We start from the raw sequence: 26604 nt of genomic DNA, 5'->3' as shown, positions 1-26604 counted from the left end.
TCTGCATTTCATCTGGGGAAAAAACTCCAAGCACTCATCAACTTCCAAGTGCCTCTCGTCTCCCAGGTAGCAAGAGTCCCACAGAAGACCAAGCATATGGTCTAGAAGCCTTTAATAGATGATCATCGCCATGTACTTTATTTTGCTTTTAATAGAGTAGCTGCATGTCCTGTGATGTTTAATCTGGCAATGCTGACTCATGATGGAGGGTGCAGAGTCAGGCTCTTTTCAGTGGTGTCCAATGCCAGGACAAGAGCAATGGGGACAAACTGGAACACAGGAGGTTCTGTCTGATCAGCAAAAAGCATTTTTGTGAATAACAACACTGACACTGATTGCTCAGAGGCTGTGGAGTCTCCTCCTTGGAGATCTTCTAAAGCTGCCTGTGCATGGTCCTGAGCACCCTGTTGGGCAGGGGTGGGACTGGATGGACCTCTGGATGGACCTCTGAGTCCTGCCAACCTCAGCCATCTGTTATCTGCTAGAAATGAAACACAAGTTCTAAGGATCACCTTGAATTCTATCAGCAGAGGGCCTGTCCAGGAAGAGGGTCAGGGCTTAAAAGCAGGAGAGCAAGTTTTACCCTCTCACAGCACTCTTGAGAAGCACCTCTCATCCCAGCTCTGAGTCTGACAGGCTGCAGGCAAGAGTCTATCAAAAAGAGGCATCTTACTCAGGAAGATAAAATTAACGCCCATTCTAATTCCATCACTTGTCTAGGATGAAAGGATGACATGCAGCTCGAGGCTTCTAGCTTTGGGTGAACAAGGGCCATGAGCGCAGTGGAGAGGTGCATTCTTTGAGAGGCTGCCTCTGTTATGATGCTTTATGTCTAGCAGCATTTTGCCTTGTTTCACTGGCAATTCAGCTCACCAGTTACACAAAAGACAGCACTTTACATCAAGTTTTTTTCCCTCCAAATGTCTTCTGAGTGGAATGAACAAAGCTGTGTTTCCTTGCTGGCCTGTCACATGTGGCAAGCTCTTGGCACACACAAAACCAGTCTATTTACTCAAGAAAAATATACACCTGGCTGTGCAAATACAGCCCATGGCAGGTTCCTTTGATTATCATGTCTCAGTCTTTCACTGCACATCCTTAAGAGTTCACATTTTATTCTGGCACTGTTGCTTTGATACCTCCATTTTACAGCTGAGGGACACGAGACAACTAGAAATTGGGTATGTCCTTGCTCATGTCAGAGGAAAGTTTATGGCCAAATATGTTCTCATTAGCTTTCTGGCACAGATACTGGAACTATTGCTGGCCTGTACGTGCCTGCATTAGTGAACGGCGTGCATAATGTTCCCACCGCATCTCTAGTTGGAAGCTGCTCGCTATGACTTTTGCCATTTTGAGCATTACATGTGCCTTTGAAAGATTAAGGCGGACATTTTCAAAAGACTCTACGGAAGACAGGTGCTCATATCATGAAAGCCAGTGGAGTTAGCTACTATAAGTTTTTTTTTTTTTCTTCTTCGAAATTCCCCCTTAATTCATTTTGGTTCAAACAGGACATTATACAAAGTCAAATCACATTGTGAGTATCAGAAACCACATCACTACCTTAAATTTTGAAATCTCTAAGTGATTAATGCTTCAGTAAATGACCCAGAAACCTTCAGACCCCGTTTCCTTTCCATGTGTCAGCCAGGTTAGCAGAACACAGAACGTACTGCCCAGTCCTCAGTTCATCTTCAGTAGTTCCTGCCACCGAGTCATTTGCCTCTACTGGTATGACTTTACTCAACAGCAGTCTCACAATAGCTTAAAAAAATGCAGATACGCTACATCTCTGAAAACCACAAACACGGAGAGCCTGTGAGGCAAAGGTAATACTTAACTGTATCACACATTGAAATTCTTAAGCTGGATAGCAGCGCTGCTTACCTTCGTGTGTGTGTACATTGGCCAGTAAACCTCTTTGTGACAGGTGAGACATGCAGTAAAACCTGGGTAGGAAATGCAGCTGTTCAATACAGCTGGCAAGACCAGGAATGGCGGAGCTACGACAGTTTCCTTCTCTCTTGGAGCCAACATCATATAAACTGTTATTTCAAGAACAAATCCTGTCCTCACCTCCAAGGGTTAGGTTTGGTACCATTTTCTAAGGATGGAAGGTATAAGCCTTGCAGAGATAATAAAACCGGGCACAGCAAAACAGTGACTGCTCTGCCTGCAGCATTAGCTTCCTCTGGGAAGGTGCACAATAGCACGTAAGAAAGTAAGAATGTTTAGGACAGGTCTGGGAGAGAAGGAGGATCTTCTGCTTGAATCTCTTTCCTCTGAAGAAACCTCTTTTCCTTTTCTAACTGCCTTCCCCTTGCCACTTAACAAGCAGAAAAACTGATTGAGAACTGTAACAATGCAGGAGCTATCTGTGAGGGTGGTATTTAGGCAAACCACAAGTTCTCATGCTCATTATCTCCTCACCAAATGAAGTGTTCTTACCCACCTGTGCATTGTTCTCATCCAGCTGCCCTACTTCTGTTTATTATGTAGCATTCATTAACTGGTTCTAGAGATAGCAATTGAGAGTGAATAATTATCTCCCTAGCAAAAAGAATAAGGGTCAGATTCTTAAAGGTGAATGCTGAAGGTTTTAAAAAATAGGAATGGAAAAACAAGCGGGCCTATTTTGCCACTTGGAGCTCCATTAAGAAAGCCAGGATTCAAAGAAATGGATACACTTTATTTATTCTCTACCATTTTTGCAGCGTCAAAGCTGATTTTAACGGCACTTTTAGAGGTTTCAGGGTCTCTGTGTTGTTAGCTCTCCCTTCCGGACTGATAAAGAAAGCAGGGCCACTCTGTGTGTTCTTTATCCAGAAGATCAATTTAGCTACAAATGGTAAATCAGAGTCTTCTGATGTGTTTCAGTAAAACTTAACCGCATGGCATCGTGCATTCAGGTAATGTGACTTAGGATAGCGGAAAAAACATGATGATAGGATAGTATCTACCACATACTTGCCTGTGAAAGGTTTAGCTAAGGGAGGGTTATTAATCTGGTTGCTAGAACATACCAAGTGTGCCACCAGGAAGGTTGCAGCTATTGTTACCCTTACTAGCCATTTATTAATATAATATGAACTTCCTAAGCTTATGATACAATTGCGGCTGAGAATATAGTAACTGTTCTACTTTGTTTTAGTATTCCTTGTCAGTATTTATACAACACCACTGGCTGCAGAGTTGAATTGTAATGGCCCACCACAGCCTCCTGCTACAGAAAGCAGTAGGACAAGGGCACGTAAAGATGGTGCAGCCTAAGCACAAGGACACAGCACTGCTAGTAAGTAAAAGCGGAGGGGGCAACTTGCACAAAGTGAGAAGCAATCCCAATTGACCAAGTTGTCATCAACTTGACAGAGGTCTCCTTTGCAGCAGCTAATGTTTCAGATGCTTTTTTTCCTTCATCTCCCACCGCCAGGAAAACAGAGGAGTCTCTTTCCAGCCCTCCTACAGAGCTCTAGCCTCCTGGCTCCAGCAAGCACGTTGGGGAGATGGATCTCTGTCTGATACACAGCATGGCTTTACCTTCTCCTGAGACACCCACAGCCTTGTTTGGCACTACTTGGGCCTGGACATCCAAACTGAAAATACTTGTCTTAATAAATAATACTATTTTCTTCTATATAAAGAGCAATGCGAAAGACTCAGATGAAGAAGAAAGGCTTTACCAAACCAATTTTTACAACTACTGAAACATAAGCTATTTCACAAGGAGAGGACAGATAGAAGGGAAGGGATCGCGTTTAAGAAGTCTCTAAATAAGTTTTACTGCAAGGGAGAGAGAAATAAGTGTAAACAATGAGATAGAAATAGGTTTTCTGATTGGAAATTATTGGTGTGTTAATATGGTAAAACTGTTAGGCAGTAGCACCAACCAGCATTACTGCCAACCAGCATTACTGCATTGTCCTTAAAGCAGTCTGAATTTAAGGTCTACCTAAAATATGCTTGCTAGAGTCTAGATATCAACACAAGAAAAGCTTGCTGACAGAAACCAAAGCAGGTATGTTCAAATGTCAGCAAGGACTACTTTGTCCCACAGAAATTTCAATTAGCTGACAGTGTCAAAAGATACCCTACATACCAGTGCTGCCAGCAGCAAAAAAAAAGAAAAGTAAGGCATATATACAACAACCACATAGCACCCAACACCACGTAGTTGGTCTGCGTGACAATGGGCAAATCATCTATCAGAGGAGGGGTACACAGCATCACATCACCAGGAGATAGAGGCAGCTCTGTCCCGAACACATGGTGGTAGCTAAAACCGTGCTCGTGGCTGGACCAATAAATAGCATGAGATCTGCGGTTTCCAATTCTAACTGTGGCTGGCGGAGGTCTCTCAGCCTTGTCAGCTTAAGCAGAGTTTAAGAGGAAAAGCTGTGAACTCGAACCAGCACGGGCAGGGCCAAGAAACACACAGCTTTTGTTTCTTTCAGTAAAGCAGAGATCAGCTAAGGTTTGCCATGACAGCAGTTGCCTCCTTTAAAGGAGGTCACCTAGCAACTCAGTAGGTTGGATTTTCCAAGGGATGGCGCTATTTTGTGCAGAGGCTTACCTTACTTGGATGTGTCAATACTGCCAACAGCACCTTAATGCAATCACACTAGTTTTAAACTCTGAAAATATCCCCAGCTTGGTTGATGCACACCATTCTCAGGACACTCTTTTTCAGGGTATTTGAACTTACACAACCCAGCTTTTTTTTCTCAGCATAAATATGCTTGCTTTTAGCAAAGTCTTGATCAAGATATTGAAAGCTATCCTGTTTGTCTAATCTCAGTGCAGCCTGTTCGGGGGTATACTTTTCATAGAAGCAATGCCTGGTAACAGATTATTACATAACTGTTGGAATGCATGGTGTAGGTAACGACCTTCTGACATGATTATCTGAGGAGGAAGATTTTTGCATTCTTCTCTTATTAAAGAAATGTCTGATCACTAGTGTACAAGTATACATCACTTTGGGATGAGAGGTGGTCTGCAGATCTAAACAGCGCGGCAGGCATCCAGGCTCCCAGCCTGTATTCTTGGCACATGTTGTGCGAGCCAGTTAACCTCTCCCCCTCACTTTTGTGCAAAAGGAGTAAGGTGATGCCTTCTCTCCTCGCAGGGGTGGTGTATCTGTAAAGCACTCTCAAATGCTTAGACCAGGGAGTCAGGGTTAAGTGTTCAGAGGCATGTAGGAACAAGTTACGCTGGTAGAAATACTGTCCTTCAGAATGCTTAGAAACTAGGGGAAAAAAAAGATATACTTTTGCAAATATGAGGTAAAACCCTAAAGAAGACAATGCAGCAGTAAGCTAAGAACTAAGGAGAACATAAGAGCAGGAGATGCAGACTGGCTGTGATGGCACAGACTGATGTTCTCTCTCAGATCAGCAGCACTGACAGTAACACAATCCTCAACCCCTGCTTGCAGGATACCTTCTGAGCTGGTTTGAAAGGAAGCACTCCCTAATCTATATCAGAAAAAAAAATTATCTGTCAGAATTGCTGACGAGGACTAATTGTGCTGCTTCTGCCCAAAGGAGACTACGGCACATTCACACTAACTATTGTATCCAATACCACAGCTGGGAGCTGGAAAAGGACTTGTATTATTTCAGTTTCTGTCTTGGATCTCCCTCTATACACTAGAGTACTGCCATGCCTTGTGCAGATTCTGAGACATTTAGAACTGCAAAGTACTTGGCTCTGGTGGTAATGAGGGGAAACTCCTGTTGTGACTGTGATGACAAATGGACAGATTCCACTCAAAATCTGGCATTGGTCCTTATTTCAGTGAACCTCAACAAACACGATCCTCAAAGACAGACTGCTGGCAAATATGCCCCCTTTGAGACACCATGATTTGTGGAACAGGCACGGAAGGGGCACATTTCTGTGCACTGACATCATGCTTGGAAAACTCTGTAAACAGTTACCAACAGTAACAACAGCCAGGCTGATACCAAGATGGATCAGGTTACTTCAGAATGACTTTCATTTATACTTAGATTTTTTTTTTCCAGTAAACAGTGCTAGGTCTTTTAAATTAAACCTTCAAATTGTTAGAAGTATGAGTTAGAACTTCAGTTTAAACATCAAGCGGGAGCTATCTGAGCCTACTAACAATGAGTACTCATCCAAGCACTGGCTCCCATATCAGAAGCATGCCAAACCAGTCTCAACATGGGCTATTACACTACTGTTAGCAGCTAAGAACCGTGTGCTGATCAGGAATGAAAGATAAAGCGTTAGATGAAAATCTCAAAACACTGTGAAAAATCTTGGCAGGAAGTTTCATTATTAGTGCTCCTGTCTTGATTATCCCCCCCATTTGCCTATCACTGCATCATCATAATTAATTATTATTATTTTAACAGATTTTATTTTCAAAACACATTCTCTATAGGTTGTACTTTGGAAACAGCAATCATCCAGTAAAGAATGGAAAAGGGCACAATTCAGACCCAGGTTCTTGTCCATCTGCCACACTGCTGTTGCATCACTATGGGGAAGGCAGAGCACCCCTCTAACAAACCCCTTACTGGATGAAAAACCATGGCATATGTACACACAGTTGAGTGCAGCTAGAAGTACACATTTGCATTGTCTTTTAGGAAGAGTCTGACGGATCTGAGCTGATCCAATGAGTGGTTTACAACACTTGTTGTTTATAAGCAAAGCTGGAACTTTTTCCCATTATAAAATAATGCAGCTGGGGCAGGTAATTGTTAATGTCATTCAAGTTCAATCGGAAGCACTAATTCTCTACAACCTACAAAAAAACAAACGAACACAGAAGTATCTGACCGACTGGCTACAGGCTGCCGTATGCCACAGTGGTCACCATGATGGCCTACAAAAACATTACAATGGTAGAAGTAACAAGTGTGTCTTTCACAGGTATGTCAGTATAGGTTTATACCAAAGCGTAGTGGGGAGCTGATCCTCAGTCCCTGGCAGTGCCTAACGAAGGTGTTTGCTTTTTTTTTGTTTCCACCTAGCATTTTAAAACATCACCTTCATAAGTCCAACAACAACATCTTGTAAAAACTTTTTGCCTAAATGCTTTGAACTTTATTTACCACCTCCCCCCTCAAGTGTCAAAGTACGCTGAATTACAAAACGAATTATGGGCTCTTTTCCTGAGGATTACCTGGTAGGTGGTTAAAAGAGATTCAGAAACACTGCACTAAGGAGTTAATAACTTAATAACACCGTGGTTAAATTTCTATTACATGAATAATCTTAATATTTCGGTGCATTTGTGTCAAGGAAGGATGGGCCACTGTGGAGGGGACAATAGGAGTATTCCCTGGGTTATAGCCAGCTCATAATTCATAGAGTAGTATTATCAGCCAAAGTTAATTTTTTTTGATTAATCATCTGCCAGAGCCAGAGAGTTTGAGGCTAATTGTTCCATTCTTGACTGCAGAATGAATTAGAGAAAAATGTGCAGTCCTAAGCCAGGAAGGGAAAACACAAAGCAAAACCAAGAGCACATAATGAATGGTTTGGGTTAGTTAGGTACTCTGCTCTTCTGTTCACAGAGATGTGGTGAAAATGGCTCTGAGGAACAGGAGGCACAGGAGACAGATAACAAAATCCTACGCCATGTGCTCATAGGTGACAAGACTCACATTGGACTGCTTGGGTTACGGAACAATTGCTATGAACAAGGAGAAAGAGGAGGGCAGCATCGCATCAGAAGGTGAACTCAGATTTAAGACGTAACTGAGGCAGCAGCTGACTGAATGGAATGATGAATGGGCAACAATATAAAACAGACACCTTTCATTAGTGGTGGAGGAAAACTACTGCTTAAAAGGATATTACAAAGCAGTTCTGCTGGCTGTGTCTCTATGCTAGCAATGTAAATTAAAAGGTCTGTTTGTATTGACTTGTGTAAGTAAAGAGCTGAAAAACAACACTGTTGATTGCAACAGCCACCATTTCCAGCTAAATCATCACGTTCCCTGATTTTTTTTTTAATTCTTTAAAATATATTTTTAAGCAAAATAAATAAATAAAAATTAAAAATGTGAATGTAAAGAAACAAATCACAGACTACCACTTCTGTACATAAGCCACAATAGGGTCATTGTCTATGACTCCCTCTTATTCAAACTAATAACAACATGTCTATAAAACAGCATGGAAAAACAAGATGAAAGCTAGATAAACATAGCATACTGAAATTCTAAGTAAAAATGATGCATTCTCTGCTTGAGCCTGCCCTTTCCATTAAGAAAGAAGACTTGGAGGAAAAGGAAACACAAGCCTACAAACACTGACCAGTACCAACAAATACAACAATTTAGGACAGAAAATGGATAGATTAAATCTTTAGAAGAAATGCAATAGTTATGATGACCCAAATGTAAATGTAGCTAGAGCCTAATGCTCTTGGATACTTTCAGGGTGAAGTGAAGAACAAAACTGACACTGAAACAGAACAATAACAGTGACTGAGAAAAACGTGCTCTCCCAAAACCTACAAAGATTTTGGAGGCCCATTTTTAGGAAAACTATAAAAAAGAAAGGTAGGAATGTGCTTGTTGTAGCTCACAACAAACAGGCAGAAGGACAAAGGCACTAGAGATAGCTGAGCTGTTCCAAGTACTGAAGACAATGGAGGAACTACTGATACACTCATGCAGATCCTGGCAGCAAAGGACAATCCCTGCATTCAAACATGAATGAAAATGCAATCTTGTAGGAGCTAATTATCACAGCCTTTTTACAAGTTACTCAGACAAGCAACACATTGCCAACACTGCAACAAACAGCATCAAGTTAGCATTTACTAGGGCTGATTTTGAATAAGTGAAGGCAGTCAGAGCTTTACCACAGTACCAAAAAGAACAGACGTTGAATGAATAGACTGCTATGTACATAGATAATGACAAGGAAAAGGTCCTTTCTGCACACCTGCAAAGGAGTTGGTTCTGTGATGAAAGCCTTTCTTTCTAGAACCCTTCCCTGTGTTCCTTTTCTCTTATTGGATCTCTGTGCTATGAGCAATTAAACAACACGCACCACAATAAGCAAGCAAAGGAGGCTTTGGGCCTGAAATACATACAAAAGTAACATGGAATAGCATTAAAAGCTGCACTGCAGTGATCATTTTAACTGCTGGGCACACAATATCTTCTCTGCCTGCTACTTTAAGAAATGTTTTATGTGCGTGTGGTAGTAATTCCAGGTTCTCTCCTACATACATGCAGTTTTATACTGCATATAACTATACAACAGAAACAGAAGGAAAAAGATCAGTCTGACTTTGCTTTATGAGTTTAAATTGTTCCTTAACAAGGAGAAAGAACAATCTTGAACAAACAGTTTATTCTGAGCAGGGGCAATGTTAAAAGCTCAGTATGTTTATGCCTTAGCAGTTATTATCCAGTGTAATGAAGGAATGCTTCACATTTATAGACAACCACATCCTTTTACAAACCTGTTCACCTTACAATGGGCCTGTGCATATGATGGCTTAGGGAGAAACGAAGGCATCAGGTGTACCCATGATGTGAATGAAACGGGCAGCAGCCGTGGAGAACATTTCAGAAAGAACATGAAAAGATGGAGAAAGCAAGGAGATTTGCCACAAGCAGCGCAGCAGTGTTGGTACTGCAAATATATTCAGAAATTACACTTCTAGCTTTTCAGCGTGCATCTCCAATAGTGTTTTGCTTCAGATTAGGAGTGTGCTTTTGAAGGAACTCTCCCCATCACTGCTCTGTTTTGGTTAGCATCATGAAGTGGCCTTGGAGCACATGAATGTGATTCCTTTCGGATGAAACTAAGCTGAAAGATATGCTTCCAGACCATGTGCAATTCACTCCAACTGCACTGGGCTTCATGGGATTAGACTAGAGCTACTATAAAACAATCAGAAAGACATATGAAGTGGATGTTAGGTACTTTCTCAACTGCTCTGCCCTATAGATCTGCTCCCTTTGATCTACACCACTTGCTAAAGTAGGCGTGCCTTTAGTGTTCCAGACTGCTGCCTTTACTCTCGGTCTACCCCATGTTCAGCTAGGAATAAATCATGAACACATACTGAGTAGTTAGCACAAACTGTATCAAGATGAATCAGAAGGGATACTGCTAAACCTTCAGCAAATCTTCCTCTGACTTGTGGGGGGAAAAAAAACACAAAAGAAAATTGTTCTGCAACTATGTGGTGAAAGATCACAGTACAAAAACAGTATAAAGCAGTACACAGTGTTTGGCATCGTGGCTCAGCACTACCTATACAGTTTTCATCCTTTAAAATGAAATGACAGCTTCATACTAATGCAATGGTACTCTGTCAGGAAGTGCAACACCCACGACATACACTTAGTGCAACACTAAAAAAATATTGGCAATTGCAGCAGAATTATAGCCAGACTCAGCATATCCACTGTGTGTAGCAGTAAGATGAAATGAAAAATGACTTATGCAAATGTCTATAAACATTCACCACCTTTTTCAGATATTCAAACACCCATTTCAGTCACCTAAACCTGAAAGAGATGAATTCCCTGCCTGCTTTGTGTTTATGTGCAACAATAAATAACCAGCATGTGCCCCAAGGACTGGGATTTCATGAATCATTAAGCTTGTCACCAGGTTTATGTCTGCCATTAACTACAGTTTGAGCTCCTAGAGGAGAAGTGTAAAGACAGAATTCAGAAAGCGAAGTGCGAGTGTTGCTTATGAGAGAATGAGGCTTTGCAATCTGACCTACGAAGCTCAGGAGCCACGGTCTTATACATACTCCAGCGGTCATGGAGGCCCAGATAGGAACTGGGTTGTTCTCGCAGCTCCACGTGACCCTCCAGAGAAGAACAAGGGTGGATGAGTTACCCTCAGAGAGTGTTTGAAAGATGAGCAGCTGCTACACAAACTCTGTAAGAAACTTTGAGCATCCATCCATGCTGCTTTGAGTCAAGTGCTACATCTTCTTCCAACAAGAAGTTGCCTATGGTTTTGCAGCACAGAAGAGACAACCGCAGAATAAAGTCACAAAGATGCACAAAGACATTTCCTGGACGATGTGAAAACTAGATTTTATTGCCATCCATCAGGGCTGGAAACAAAACAGTTAATTCCACTGTGAAACTTGAAACTTATCATACCGACAACATATGAAAGGTGTCTCTTCACTCATAAGAAGAGGAAATATAGTTGAAACGCGCATATGAAATAGTATATTCTCCTTTCAGAAATAACAAACTAGTCTGCTGTCTTTTCCTCATTATTTGCATAATCTAATAAGGTAATAAATGCAATAGCACTTCATCCTGCAGATTATTCCTGAAAATTTTCACTACAGACAGTAAACCATTTTTAACTAAGTCATATTCAGTTAAAGCACGATGTGACCACCAACTGTTTAAACTACAGAACATAACATAGCTTTATGGAAGAACCGATTTGACAGATAAACCATAGGTCATTCAACACGCCCTCATACATAGACACAGGGCTTTGTTGCTATAACGTTACCCAGAAGGCTCTCTCTTCCAGAAGCCACACTGCTTTGAAAGTTGTTTTTCAGCCTGTTAAAAAGTGATCCACAGTCCTGCAGTTACAACTCCCAGACCACTGGCAATGCCAAAGCCCTTGCTATAGCTCCTAGGATCAGTCAGCTCCAGCAGCCTAGAGGGTGCGAAGCCATCGCTCTCAGGTTTCTTGCTTTTGAAAGTAATTTCTGTAATGCATGAGCTGAGTGGTACAGTGAAATGTGCAAAGACAGTTCAAGCTCCACCAGCAGTCCTGATATTTATAGTCAGCCCTTAGTAAGCAAAAATGACTCCACGACTCCGGCACGGAAGCTACCTCTTTATCAGCTGAAATATTTGAGGATACTCAGACTGAGAGTTCCTATTATCTTAATATAAGCCTCATAAACAAACACTCCTAAATTCCTGCCACCTGCTAATTGACAAGAGCCTAATTTCTCCTCCTCCATGTGTGATACTCCAGACCTTTTCATGTCTGAACACACACAATCTGACAGTTTTATGCTTGCATCATAAAACACTGACACAGCGAAAGTGCCAATTTGAAGATGGCTGCCATGAAAACATAAACTGTTTGCCATTTAATAAGCGTGTGTTTTCATAGAAATACAGTGTGTTATAGATGGATTGTTTCCATGAAAACACATGCTTAGAAATGAAATGGAGATATTTCCTCAATGCTGAACACAGTCGTCTGAAAAATACATGCTAAAAAACAAATGGTTTAGGATTCACAATGTATATTAAATAAGTGATGGAGGGTCAACAAAACAGCTAATACAATTGATTTTATTATTCAAGAGCTTGAGATACAGATGCTTTTGGAAATTTATTTAAAAGCACCTGAGGACATGAGTGCTGCATTTGATATTACAAGGCAGAGAAAGCTAATGTGCTAAGGTGGTTTGGGAGAACTGCATTACTCCACTGACAAACAGAATGATAAGATCTATTTTCTTTCCTTACTGAAATTAATTCCTGTTCAACAGAGCAGCAAACCACCAGGCATATTTTGGGGATAAAGAAGAAGCCGTAACACTTGGCAATCAAGAGAACAAACGGGATCTTCTGTCTCTAAAACCAAAAGTTTTTCTACTGACTCCAAAAACACACACTTTTTCTCTTTTTTACAACATCACTCTGCCTATCCTTGGTGATTTCTTTTCTCAGATGGAAAAAGTCTTGTGAGGAAGATCAGGAATACAGCAGCAAATGAAGATGGAAACGGAAGCCTTCAAAGATAATAGATGTTTGTACGAATGTGACATGTTTGGAGAATGGACAGAATCAGACTTGAAATGGTAGTTGCATTTGCATGGAGATTCCTAAACAATGCATCTTAAAAGTGTGTTTTGTGTTTGTTGGATTTCTTTTTTTTTTTTTTCTTTTTTTTTTTTTTGAAGGAGACAAAGATCTGCTCTGATCCTGCTCTAGCTAGGGCATGCTTAGCTTGATGCATATAGGGTAGCAATGTGATGAATTATGATCCCACTAAAAGAAAAATGAAGTTTAAGAGCTTTAACAGATCAAAAAGAAAATCTGCCATCCCTCAGTTCCCGTTGCCATTCCTTTATACGCAGTTTGGTCCCCAAGTACTTCAGCTGGAGCTTGTGTCTCTTCCTACCTAATAGGTGCCAATACATCATGTCGGCACACTGCATTTTTATCAACAGTAACTCAGTTATTTCCTCTTTATTTTCGCCTCTCCTTTCCTTTCACTTCTTTCTCTCTCAAGCTCTGAGAGTAACAGAAATCATTAAATAAATCTAATCTCAAAACTATCTGGAAGCAAATGCATAACAAACATAGAAGGCATCACAGGAGATATCCATTAAAATGTGTTCAGTGGTCCCAGACTGAAAAACAGTTGAAGCTAAAAGGAGAAAAGACTAGCTTGCTCTAAAACTATTTAAATAGTCAATTAAGAACTGGATTTATTATACAGCAATGAACTAACCTAATAAAGGGAATGGCTATTTTTGGGTATGCCACTCAGAACTAGCATACTGAATTAATCTTCTTTTTTTCCTTCTTTTTAATGGCAAGTGCCTGAGAAAAAGATTTTGGGTGGAGATTAACAAAACCCCCCCCCCAAAAAAAAACAAACAAGAAGAAGAGTGGAATGATATTGATTTTAAAAACTTTCGTAGAGGATATTAAAATATCTCAACAACTGCCCAAATCCCACTAGCAGAAGCAGTCCATGTCAAACTAGTACTCATTCAAATTATAGCTGCTGAACAGATCTTTTGGTCACCAAAAAGAGCACTATGAAGTATGAATTTGTAGAGAGGTATCATGGAGGCTTACTATACAAGTATCACTAATTTTGTATATACAAGTCAAATCTGGCACTTGAGATTTAATGGACAACCTAAGTCTGTCCTTGTGACGTTAGAAATAAATGCGTAGATAGACTTCTGTTGGTTACCTTGCATATACAGTAGAACGTCCATCACATTCATGTGTTCAACTTTGAGATTTCAAGATAGAGAAGTCAGTACCTTCAATCACAAAAATATGTAGGTACATATAAGCCTTCTTAGCTTGACAGTACTGGTTTGGACTGCAACCTATCTTCAGATTTAACAGTAGTGAGGCAGCAGTCTATCTGCCAGAAAACCTGACAGGCTCCTACCTCAAGTGACTACCATGCAACTCGCCTTCCAGTGTCAGTGAAAAGCAGTGAATCAGTATTCAGTAAGGGCAATTTTCATGGGAAGCTGAGACTGCCAGGTATCAGTTTCACAAAGAATATTACTAAGTTTGCAAACTCCGTGTTCCCAGGTCAAGGTTCTCTGTGTCTCTTTTCTAAGGTCCCCCTTGTTAGCAATGGCTGGGGATTTTCTGGTGACATTGTTCATTTTGAAATATGAGCTTGTCAAAGATGAAATATTCTACAGGAAAGTACATTACTGCTTCATCAAGGACAGGATTTCATATCAAAATCTACTTTCAAAACAGCTGACAGTAAAGTGGTGAAGTCATCCAAAGAGGGCATGGGAATGTAAGGTCCACCTAGTTTCTAGCTCAGGTATTATAGTCAAGTTCCCACCATCTCATGTGAAGAACTGTTCACTATACTCATCCTGTTAATTAGATTCTTTTTTTTGTTTGTTTCTTTAATTTTTTTTTTCCAAATCTTCCTCCTGGAAATTGCTGAGAAAAACTGAAAGCATATCAGTGAAATATCTTCTGAAGCAGCAAAACCTCTGTTTAACAGGAAAGCTATTTTCAATCCTTCAAGCTTTAGTACTCGGTCTTCAAACAGCATGTAAAATCATCTTTTTGGATGACCACTCTATTTCCACTTTTATTTCAAGGACCGTAACTCTGGAATAAGTTAGCAGCGCAAAGAGGAAAAAGGAAAAGGGGTCAGGGTGAAATAAATGTTAAAGAGTTTGAACAGGAAACTTGCCTTATCTGTAAAAGCAGTCTTTGCAGGCAGCAGATATCACACCTATCTATCAGTTAGGTAACAGTAACAAAGATAAGCAAACAGTTTCTTCAGACAAACATTGGTGGGAAGGATGGTTACCAACTGATGACTCTATCTAAAAGGAAATCACTAAATGGCTTTGGTAACATACTGGCGTTCTGAAACCAGAGGTTTCCCTACCTATGTTGCAAACAGATTAAAATAAAGCTTAATTTGATTTTCTAGAAAACTTTAAGCATACCACCACTGTCGTGTATCAGCTTTTGAAGTCAGTGGTAAATACCTCAAGAAAAGAGAGGAAATATGCTTTGAGGGTGTGTCTAGGCTGTTGTTCAGCAGGTCATATTCTTATAGTTTGCTGCAACTGACAGCTTATGTTATCTTCAAGCAAGAAGCCACCATACAATGGAAGCAACAAGGTCTCAAAATGTCAGTTCTCGCAACAAAGTCATCATCCTCTTTGTCGAGCATTTATGTTTAGTTAACACTTCATATCTTCAATTAACTGTTTATATATATATATATATATACACACACATACACACATGCACAATAATTTAGTGAAGATTAATTTCCATTTCTATTCAAGTCAGAGTTTTTACCAATAATGGCAGTAGTAAGTTAAAGACAGGAAGTCTACTGAAGTCCCAGTTTCAATCCTTCAGGATCCTAGCTTCTGTCTAGGTGAGCTCTACTCATTTAGTGAAGCCAACAGTGAACCCCAAACCAGGAAACTGAGTAATTGTAGGCACGGTAACTGCACAGGGGTTCAAGACCAAATCTAGATTCTGCAACTCTGGTGTCTTACAGTAGCAAGCAATAAAGTACCAAAGGATATTCACACTAAGATTGAAAGACGTTTGGTTTAGAGGATGTAATCCGGATAATTAGTCTCTTTCCCTCTCTTTCTGTGTCTATCTATGTGTTATATAATACACTGAAGCAAAAACTAATGTCAACAATGCGATGCTTCTTTCAATATGTGCACAAATAACCACATCTGTTCTTGAAAAATCGCACATATTTTAACTATGTTTTCATAGCGCACATACAGTTGATTGAATGGAAATCATTACGGCATTATGGAAAAATTATGTGTTGCTTCATTGTATCATGAAGGCAGCTGTATTTCTTCTGCTGTTTTAAATTAAAATACAGCTATTAAAACACAACAAGAAATTCAGCAACTCCTCTATAATAAAGTAACACCAGGCACCGCATTTCCTGAAACTAGTCTTAGTTAACCGAACAATTCTGCATATGCAATTTGTGATCATAGGTAAGGTTAGCAGGTAACCCTTGCCCCAGTTCACGTGCAAATTACCAGTGAAAATAAAGCTGGCATTTATGTTCCTTGAGACTTGTCCTGAGGTATGTGTCACTACATTTTGATCTATTACTCAATTATTATAAAACCCCCTAAATACCCACAATACTACTGAACTATAAGTTGTCTTAGGATTCTATTCAATGTCAGGCTAATCTGTTTCCATTTGTACTTTTCAACTGCAGTCTTAGTTCTTCAAACTGACCCATGTTGCCCTTTGATATATATATATTTTGTCCTCCTTAGGCAAGTAGTAACTACTTCATATACTTAATTACATTTATTTTTTTTTTAATTGGAGATTTACATAATATCATCATTTGGTCATAAAACTAAGAATGAGCTATAAGTTACAGCAACTAACTGATCTGCCATAAAGAGCTGCCTTATGTGTCGTTTGCATAAAAATGTATCTGTGATTGGGGTGAATATTTAAATAATTCCAAGTTGGACATCTCAGAGAAAGGCTGCAAGATCTTCACAATATCTTTACAGTTCTTAAAAGGTTAAACATTACTGTACATTTAAAAATTGTTTTCAGGTTTCAACAGTTGTTTTAGAATGGCGATTGAAAAAGTCTAGCAATGCATGTCAACTAAATGAGTCTATTAGGAATGATGGAATCAGTCACTGGTTTCAAAATTCAGATAATAAAATGTGCTTTTTTGGGATCGGATATCAACCTTGGAGAAGTCTGTATGACAGTTTGCTTTAGAATCATTAGAATTCAGCCTTACTACAACAAAAATGTAGTATCGTGTTATAAGAAACAATGTCACAAAGGGAAATGACTGAGCAGAAATTTCTAAAGATGGGTTCTTCTCAATGTGTTTAAAAAAAGGCAGCAGTGCCGTTGTCCACAGGAATAAGCCAGCTACATACTCTGGGAGAAGACTTTGACTTTTGGTCTTTGAACAAACTGGACACAAAGATCACACTTTAACTTTACAGTAGTTCAAAACCAAAGACCTTGCTGCATTTGGTGACAATCCATTCACAGAAACAAAGACTTCCCTTCTGCAAAGGTTACCGTGACTTCAAGAAAGACTTGACAGAGCCTTGCACCAAATCTGGTCCCACATCAATGAAATGAGACAGAGGAGACAGAGAGTCCCTAAACTTCAATAGACATTGAATCAATCCTTGGAGAACAAAGTTCAGTGAGTACAATTATATCTTAGGAAACCATTGCTAAGTATGCGCTCGGAAGGCTTCGAGCACACTGATATTCCTATGTATGTATATTTAGAGCTACCTAGACTCATATGGCTCATATTAAAGAAGAAAGTTGTGAGCAGCCACCATTCCAATTTGTTTTCACAGTAGTTGTACAGCACACAAAACAAATAAATAAATAAATAAATAAAATCCAAAACATTCAGAATGCAAAAGCAGATTTGGAAGAAGAAGGCAACATTTGTTCTTTATCGGGTACAAAAGTCAATGATGAGGTGATTTGTGTGGCAGCAAATAAAACAGAATGATTGAAGCTGAGGGCACTCAAACTTTTTATATTTATAGAAGTAACTTCAAAATTGAATTAAGGGTAAAATATCTAGCTGATTATGAAGAGGTTTTATTTGGCTCATAGGAAAAAAAAATCAAGTATAGCAGTAGTTCAGTAAAAGTTTTGAACAAGAGAAAAGCCCTAGATAGTTGTCTTAGGCTTCTTCAGCAGGGCAAACAGTGCTTCAAGGACAAGTAGGAAAGTAGCTGCTATTTGAGGCAACTTCATTATAAAATCATTTTTAATAAGCTATCTGAGCAAAGAGAGGGAGTGCTCTTGCAGAGAAGCCCCCAAGGGAACTTAAGGCTGCCCAGTAAAGTTATTAGGAGGTTACACACAGGGGACCAAACAGCTATTTTATTGGCCTCAGGGGACAGGGTTTAGTTTTCACCTGTTCTCTTTAGGCCTTGGTGCTAACAGCAGATCCTGTTAACCATCAATATTCTGCAGGCTCCTATCTTGTGAGGAAAAGCAGCATTTACTTACTTCATCTGGGACTCAAAGCACATTACATGAAGTAGACAGTACAACTCATATAGTAATTATAAATCAGATCAGGAAAAAAAAAATCAAACACTTTCCCTATAATGCAATTAAGCAGAATAACCAACATACCTCAAGAAATCTTTAGCAGTGAGACTCATGGCCTTGTACATGTACTGAGGAAAACAAAGATAGAGAAAAACTGAAATTCAGATCTTGGGTTCAATTAAGCTGCAAAACCTTAATATGTTTGTAGAATTTTGGTGAACAACAGTTCTAGGATGTGTGTAAGTCTCAAAAGCTGAAGTTCTGTGTCCCTTCCCAAAACATCCTCTCAGTTGCTAAGAAAAGAACACTGCTTCTTAAAAGCTGTTCAGAGCCAGAAATAAGAAGGACTTGTTTTAGGAATGTATCTCTGCTCAGGATAGTATTACGAGGAAGCCTGTGCCTGAAGAACAAGGCACTGTCTGTTTCTGGGCTAGTGCAGCCGTATTGAAAATAAAGCACTCCAACCTCCAGCCAAAAATTTGGAGGCTTGTCAGGTTTAGAGGTACCTACTGAAACACGTACGGAACTTTGTGCCAGTACAACATCTGGGCACTTAAATACAGCCAAATTTATCTCCCTATGCTCTAATCAAACATTCCAGCTGCAGTATAAGCTTGAAAAATGAATTGAGCACTTACTGTGAATTTCAGTCTCATTGAGGTAAAGACTCAAGATACTCCTCGAAATCAAGAGCACTATAAGAGTAGAGTAGGAATTGATCCAGAGCTTGACAGGAATGAGGGAAGTGGCCGAGGAAGGTGCTTGGTGTGGGAGCTCAGACAGCAGAAGGGACTGGCCTACCTCCACTCTGCCAACAAAGCTGCCAGCTCTTCTTGCAGATGCTTTTATTTAGTGATAAAGATTAAAAACGTACAGTCCCCACTCAATCTTCCATCCAGTGCTCCCGCCTTTATAATTTGTGTCTAGTTTTGGAAACATTTCTTATCTGCCAAGTTCCGAGTCCGAAATAAAGGACAAATATCTCAGCATTTCAAATGGAAGGTTTTGGTATAAGCGTTGTCTGTTAAATCTGGCTATATCCTGGGTTATACAAATATAAAATATACAGTGTTTAACGTGATTCCAAACTACACCCCAATTTGCATTACAGGCAGAGATAATAAAAGATATACAAAATTAGTCCATGGATCACTCATGATTTCTTTTTTACTGTTACACTTACCATAACAATATCTAAAAAGCAGAATTGCCAGACATGTCTCAGCTGGTACCATGGATTAACAGATAGGGATATGAAACAAAGATGGATGTGTCAAAACTTTTGGTGGTTCAGGGAGCAGGTGAGAAGTGGCAGCATGCTGCAGTGTGAAAGCTGACACCAATCCTGATCAGGTCTGGGGAAGGTTCTGCTGTCCTTCCCTAATTCTACCTCAGGAAGAAAGGTATTCTGGGTATATATGTTTGCGATGAAGCTAGACTTCCCAACAGCTTAACTGATCAGATTGCTGTGAACTGAGAATGAGCTCCACCATTTTGCACAGGCCTTTCACGTCTGACTCAGACATAAAAGACTCAGGAGAGAACAGTGGTTTCAAAAAGAAAAAAAACACAAATGTTCCATTATCAGTGAGGTCAATCCTTACCACAAAGGCATAAGAAAAACCAATTGGGTTAAATTTTATTGAAAAGTGACCTGGTTCTGGTACAGGAACTGAGCTAGTTGGCTACTGATCCCTAGGACTGCCAAAAGGAGCATGCTCTTCCACTCCGAATGATAGCACCTAAGTCTAAGTGATGAAGTAGGTCACCGTCAAACAATTTTAGACTGAGCTCACAAAGGGCTACCTCACACGCTGCATGTAGAAGCATGTGGGTATATTCAAACTGAAAAAGATAATCCCAGCAAGTTGTCCCTAATCCAAAGTAGCGTGTCAGCGCAGGGGAGAGCCCTCCAGTTAGGTCCTCAGTCATGCTCTGCCCACAGGAGTATCACCAGGAGCTGGGCTCCTAACTCTTCCTTGCTGCAGAGCATTGTACTAATCTTAAGAGCTTCCTCCAGTGGACTGCAGGAGCTCTTGAATGGCTTTATGGACACAGACAGAAAATACTGTGAAATGAAGGACAGCAAAATCAACGTGTACATTTTTTTTTAACTTAAAAATGTCAGGTAAACAAGTAACTGAATGTACCTGGACCTTCATACAGATATGAATCCCAGCTATGTAATCAAACTTCTCTGAAGCCTTTGACCATAGTTCACTGAAATTCAAATACCAAGATAAGAAGTTTCCATTACATCGTGAACTCACAACAACACTGGTCTCCTAGGTACATAAGCAAGATGTAACTCCTTTGTCTGTGAGGTAGTCAAGTTAAACACTTCTAAGAAATTCAGTGCCCGGGATATAGAAGTAGTCTGGACAAGAAGAACATTTATTTATATGATAGTTCTGAGACGCGAGTGGTATGGTAGAGGCCATCAAACTGATTCTATGAAGTATGGCAAGATTTGGGTTTAAGATGATAGGTGAAATACTACATATGGCAGGGATGAGCGTAACTCCAAGCCAGGAGGTAGTGAATGCCAGGTCCTCTGCAGCCTTTGGTTCCCCAGAATATCATATCCTTATCATCACTGTTACAAAGACACCTGTCTGAATTTGTGAAAAGGCTGAAGCTGTGCATCTAAGTTATATATTTTTCTATTCAAAGCATGAAACACGAGAGGAAGGAGGTCATGTTATGAGTATTAGTTTGAATTAAATGACTGGAAAATAACCTAAGTGTCAGTCATAATCTTTTTCCTATCAAAAGGAAACTGAAATACCTAAAGTCCCACTTTGTATGGAAGATGAGATAGGACCTGGCCTCTAATATCTGACTTAGCTATTCTCACACAAGATGAGGGATAACTTAACAAATCAGTATGTGAGCCCAAGAAAGAATAGCTCTGCAAATAGACATCAGGTAAGAATTTTTACTTCAGAAGTCTGCTTCAGAGTGAAACATCGCGTTTTTGGGTGGACAAAATTTATTCTCATTAGTGCTGCTTGAAAGCAGCAGCATTACAGCCCATGTTTAAAAATGGCAGGTTTTGTAGCGCTCAAAAGCTGTTACGGAGGATGTGGAGAAGCACCCAATGAAACAGAGTACCTGGATAAAACTTCCAGTTGGTGAACTCTATAAACTCAAAAACTCAGACATTAACTTTAATTTTTGCATTTGGGTTTTCTTATAAAACTGGATTTTTTTTCCCAAGCTATTTCCAACCCAATTTTTGATGTCTACTTTTTCTATACAATAATAAACTTTCTCAAAGGATGAAGGAAGTTTATTTTGCACGATCTCAAAATGCCAATTCCTACTCTATTTGTCATAATGGGAATGTATTTTAAAAAAACTTCAATAAAGCTGAATGAATCCCGTAGATTTGTTAGCGAATATAGGCTAGCAATTTCATTATGCCAAATTACAGCATATTGATCCTTCTATTTTAATCCTTTCTTAATGGACAAGCTCATCTTCCCATTATTAAGCGAATCTTCCCGTTCATGCTTCAGCAATTGCATGAAAAGTGATTAACAAATTGGGGAACTACTCTTTGGCAGAATAGCACACAGTTCTCACTTAGCATAGAAGATGCTGGGACCCTAACTTCTGTCTTAAGTAAAGGCGTTACATGATGAACAGTAGCTAATCATTTAACAGAGCTGATGAATACAACTTTTTGTCATAGTAGACCTCAATCACAGCATCCACTGAGTTACATGTGAACACATTTTATTAGGCTGGCAGACCTTAAGAACATTCCTATGCTCTTTAGGTCTGTAGTTACTATTTAATTTTCCCTATTAAAAAAGTATTGAATATTGGAACTGGAGACGCGACTTTTAGAACAAGTCAGCACGTGGCACTGCTGTACTCAGCTGCAGTTTCAGCTGATTTGCAGGTGGAGTGTTAGAAAACACCATGTAGTCATCAGCCTCCATACGAGAGAGGCCCAAGCCTGAGCTAGCACAAATACTGAGTTACTTACCACCTCTAGAGAGGGTGGTCGCTCCAGGCCAGGGTTGAGCTCATGGGCAAGGCTGTGCAAGGAAGCTGTCTGTACAATGCCTGGCCTGCGGATATACAGAGGACTTCAGTCTCCTGTACTGTTAATCTCAGTCAGTATGAGCTCAAATATTCACTAAAAATGTAAGGGTCACATTCTGCTCTCAGATGCCTATCTGTAGGTCTCATTAAGGTCAATGGAAACCATATTTGCATTCACCCAAACAGGAGCTGACCCTAAGGATGCATTAAGCAAGCAAGATCACCTAATCAGAGCACCATCATGCTCTAGAACTTGGTAACACTTAACATTTGATTCAAAATTCTTATCAAACAGCTTTTCAGTTAAAGCTCGTATACCAAGTAATTGTACTTTGCAAATCTTAATGGGGAGATTTCACAAGTGGCAGACGATATCAAGTCAGATTTTACATTATGTGAACACTTAAAAAACAGGACTGAAATAAGAATGAAATTATTGCAAGATAATTTAAGCCTATGAAACTGCAGTAAAAATATTTTAAATGCAAACCTCTGTTCAATTGCATTGTAAATCTTAGTTAATTTTGTGCCTCCTGTTTTGTTAGAAAGCTCTCATAAGACTAGTAGCCTCAGCTTTATCTTCCTGCTATGTGAGATCCTGGGCAAGTATAGTTCCTGCACTAGATTTCCAAAGCTTCACGGTATCCAAAGAATCTCAACATACCTCATTTAGCTACAAATCGTAACATTTTCTTGGCATTGTGCTTTTAACTCACAGTAGTGTAGATAAGAGTTGATCCCCAATAATGATGTCTTTGAAGAGGATTCAGAATAAATGTACATGTAAGTAAATGCACACATCCACATCCGTTTCCAAGTTTGCCATTTATGAGGATTATCTATTTATATGGTTGAGAGCAAAACAATAACCATCTCATTTCCATCGAGAATTCCTTAAAGCACAAGCACAGAATGATTTACCTTATAGATGAATGCATAGGAAGGGACAGAAGATTTTCAACTAAATAATTCCTTATTACACGAAACACATTGCATATATAAGACATAGGAAAATGTTATCGTTCTGACCGTGTTTTCCAGATATTTTACTTACCAGGTAATTGTAAGATAGACACATTAGAATAAAGAATTCTATTTTTTGTCTTCACATCTCCCCTTTCCTGCCCTTTGCCTTAATGCACAAACACACATATGCATACACACATGCACTATATATCCAGATAGATGACATTTCAGCAAGGACTGGAACCACCCTAAAGCAGAAAACTTGCCAGCATTTTTCAAATTGAACCTTCCACAGCATGGCCTAAACGTGTACTCCACTCATAAAAGAAGGACAAATCAAAAGATATTACTTACATGTATGAGTCTTCTTTGTTACAGAAATACCTGTAGGGAAGAAATGATACAAATGTTAGCAAAATGACCACGATGTAAATTCTTTTGACATGTATTTCATTGTTACACTACTTTATTTCAGGCACACAGCTGGCACTACAAAAGAGGAATGAAAACTGCAATGATTTTTATGTTAGGGAGAGAAGGATCTCCTTCCTTTGCACCCAGACTTTAATGTTATTTAATGTTATATTCTCTTTTTACACCTCATTAATGAATGTTTCAGCATGTATCACTTCTACGTTGTTGTTGGCATGCGTATCTACACCATGCTGATGCAAATGGAGGACATTCACAACACTTTGGAAGCTTCCTTTTACTTCCCATGGCTAGAAATTTCACCACACTCATATCAACCAGTACACAGCAGTCTACCCAGCCAGAACAGATTTGAGCAGTACAATTCATTTACTACGTTATTAAGCTCAAGTAGCTCCCTGGCTGCAAGCTGTGGCTTATGCTCATTAAAAACGAGTAGCTCTCCCAGTACGAGTATTAATTGCTGTACTTCCAAGCTAGATACAAATATCTCCAAACTGTTAAAAATAAGCTTTCTGAAATAATGGTGATGTCTTTATACTACAAAGGCATGTGGCAGCAAAGCACCAATGAAGCTCCAGCGTCAGTGAAATGTGAGAGGCATTTTAAAGAAAGCAACGCAATGAACGGCGAGGCAAAATTCATAATACCAAATAAAGATAAAATTAACTCTGCTAAATGTCATTGGAATTCATGCTTGAATACAAACAATATTGTCTCCACTTTAGTTGATAACTGATGCTATACTCAGACTCCGCAGTATTTAAGCTTCACTTTCCTTGAGGGGAATTTCATGAGAAGTTACTGGAAGTAGAACAAGTATTTGAAATGTTTTATGTGCAATTAAAGCCAGCATTGAAATTTAGGCATCTGAATTGTTTGGCTTACTATTTATGAAAGAGGCAGACCTGTATCTTCTCTTTCTCCTTTAACCACTAAAGGCCTTTTGGTTTTGAATGATGTGTTTCTGTGAGTGTGAGCACTGAAACCTCTTTACTCAAGAAAAGCTGAGCCTCCAGGCTCCGGGAAAAGAAGTTCTGAGCAGTTCCTCTGAGTAATGTTGTGAATGGAAGACACTGGTAAGCAATTCACAAAAATGAGATTAGGCCTTGATTATATATGTCTACTGACTTAGATCTGGAAGGTCCCAGCCAGGCCTACATGTTCCTCATGCAGAAGTACTTGACCCTGCCCAGCTTGCTTGGTCAGGTCCTACAATCTAGAGGATGTCTTACGGAATAGGAAATGCGGAGGAAATAGGTTTTTAATACGAACATCATTTGCAACACTTCCTCTCCCAACACTATTGCTATTGAATTGATACGTCAGTGCACTTTCAGCATTATGGGAGCCATATGTGTGCTTTTCTCAGAAAAGAACGCTTTCTGTAAAATCACTTTGAACAGAAAGTGCTTATGCTGTCACTTCTGATTACTCACAGCCTCTTCACAACGGGATTTGCCACAGCACAAAACAGACTTAGCTGTATTCGCCGACTGAGGGACTACTTCCCCTGGTACACGGAACAGCGATGGAAATAGCGCTGCTTATATTTTTTGACTTAATTCTTTTTTTATCTGAGATGAGTGGTGGGTTTTTCCAATCAAATGTTTCCACAATAATTACTGATTGCCATCTGACAAGCCTGTTAGCTGTTTTATAAATGTATCTTTAGATAACCTCTAACAATTGTTTAGAGGCAGGGTTTTTTTTCTTTCTTTCTTTTTTTTTTTTTTTAATCATCTTTATAAATACATTGGAAGGTGCAGTGAAATCAAAGTATTTTTCTCTGAATTGAGTTTGTACAGTGACTAATTGTGAGCCGGTGGACCCAGGATAAACGTTGCCAGCAGTTCAACAGAATGAGATTTAATCAGGAATCTACGCTCGTATTAAAATAAGTCTAATTTTTCCTTCTAATTTGTGTTTTTTAACAAGCCTTCCCTGTCACATCAGTAACTATGAGCAAGTGGAAAATGTGAGTAAAAAATGTACTGGGCTATCCAAACAGTTACTCAGGTTGGATGTACTGCAGCTAGAGCTTTAAATATTAAATATGCAATGAATTCCTACATCACTGCACTCTGTTTTAATTTTAACGCAGGAGGCCAGTGCCTGCTATTCAGAACATCTAAGAAGTATAATAAACTCCCAGAAATTAATAAAAAAAAATAGTCTGAAAACTACTTCATGTAAGACAGGGCTGTTGCACAAGCTTTGGCTTTCTTTCTTTTTGTCAGTGCTAAATCCCACTTACATACATGTTTGCATGCCTTTCCTATGAGCTGTGTCCCATAAGTCTTATGCAGACAACTCAGTAGTTCTTTTGAAATCAACAAGATCTCTTGAGAAGCTGATTCTGGAAGTTCAACACACATCAGTAATTTAGTTCACAAGAAGAGGCACAATTAACTCAGACTGCTGTTGTTCCTGCATATTTCCGGGAATGGATGAGTTCACACAGTTTGAGTGGACATGATCTAATACAATGCTGACAGGCAAAAATGGATTTATTTGTAGTAAGTGCTGTGCAAGTGACCTACTGATTCCTTTAAACGTGATATGTAATGTAGAATTCCATTTTTTAGCATGCAGCATCATTTCAAAGCGTGACGTGCTTGAATAATAGGTGCGAATTTGCCATTATTAGCATTATCCTAAACTGCCAACATTCCATTCCTTTTTTTTTACAAATAAAAAGTAGTAAATAAAGAAAGCAAGAAACAACCCAAACTTCGGTGTTGTTAATACAGCAAGACTTCCTGACTTAACCAACCAGACTTCAAAGTAAAGCAAAGGAAATGTCATGAAAATACCACAATATATC

The 26604-nt window shown here is 39.4% G+C and overlaps 1 protein-coding gene across 3 annotated transcripts in view; it reads right to left on the bottom strand.

Moving 5' to 3' along the window:
- RORA (RAR related orphan receptor A) overlaps nt 1-26604 on the bottom strand; it is a 388288-nt gene that overhangs the window by 86611 nt on the left and 275073 nt on the right. For all 3 annotated transcript variants that reach the window (NM_001289887.2, XM_046899012.1, XM_004943750.5), the window contains one exon: nt 23700-23729. In NM_001289887.2, the coding sequence (NP_001276816.1) occupies nt 23700-23729 (30 nt within the window). The remainder of the gene's footprint in view (nt 1-23699; nt 23730-26604) is intronic.

The sequence above is a fragment of the Gallus gallus genome, chromosome 10, assembly GCF_016699485.2.
Source record: "Gallus gallus isolate bGalGal1 chromosome 10, bGalGal1.mat.broiler.GRCg7b, whole genome shotgun sequence".
NCBI lineage: Eukaryota > Metazoa > Chordata > Aves > Galliformes > Phasianidae > Gallus > Gallus gallus.
The sequence above is the reverse complement of the archived record's forward strand: the minus strand, read 5'-3'. Positions and strand labels throughout refer to the sequence as shown.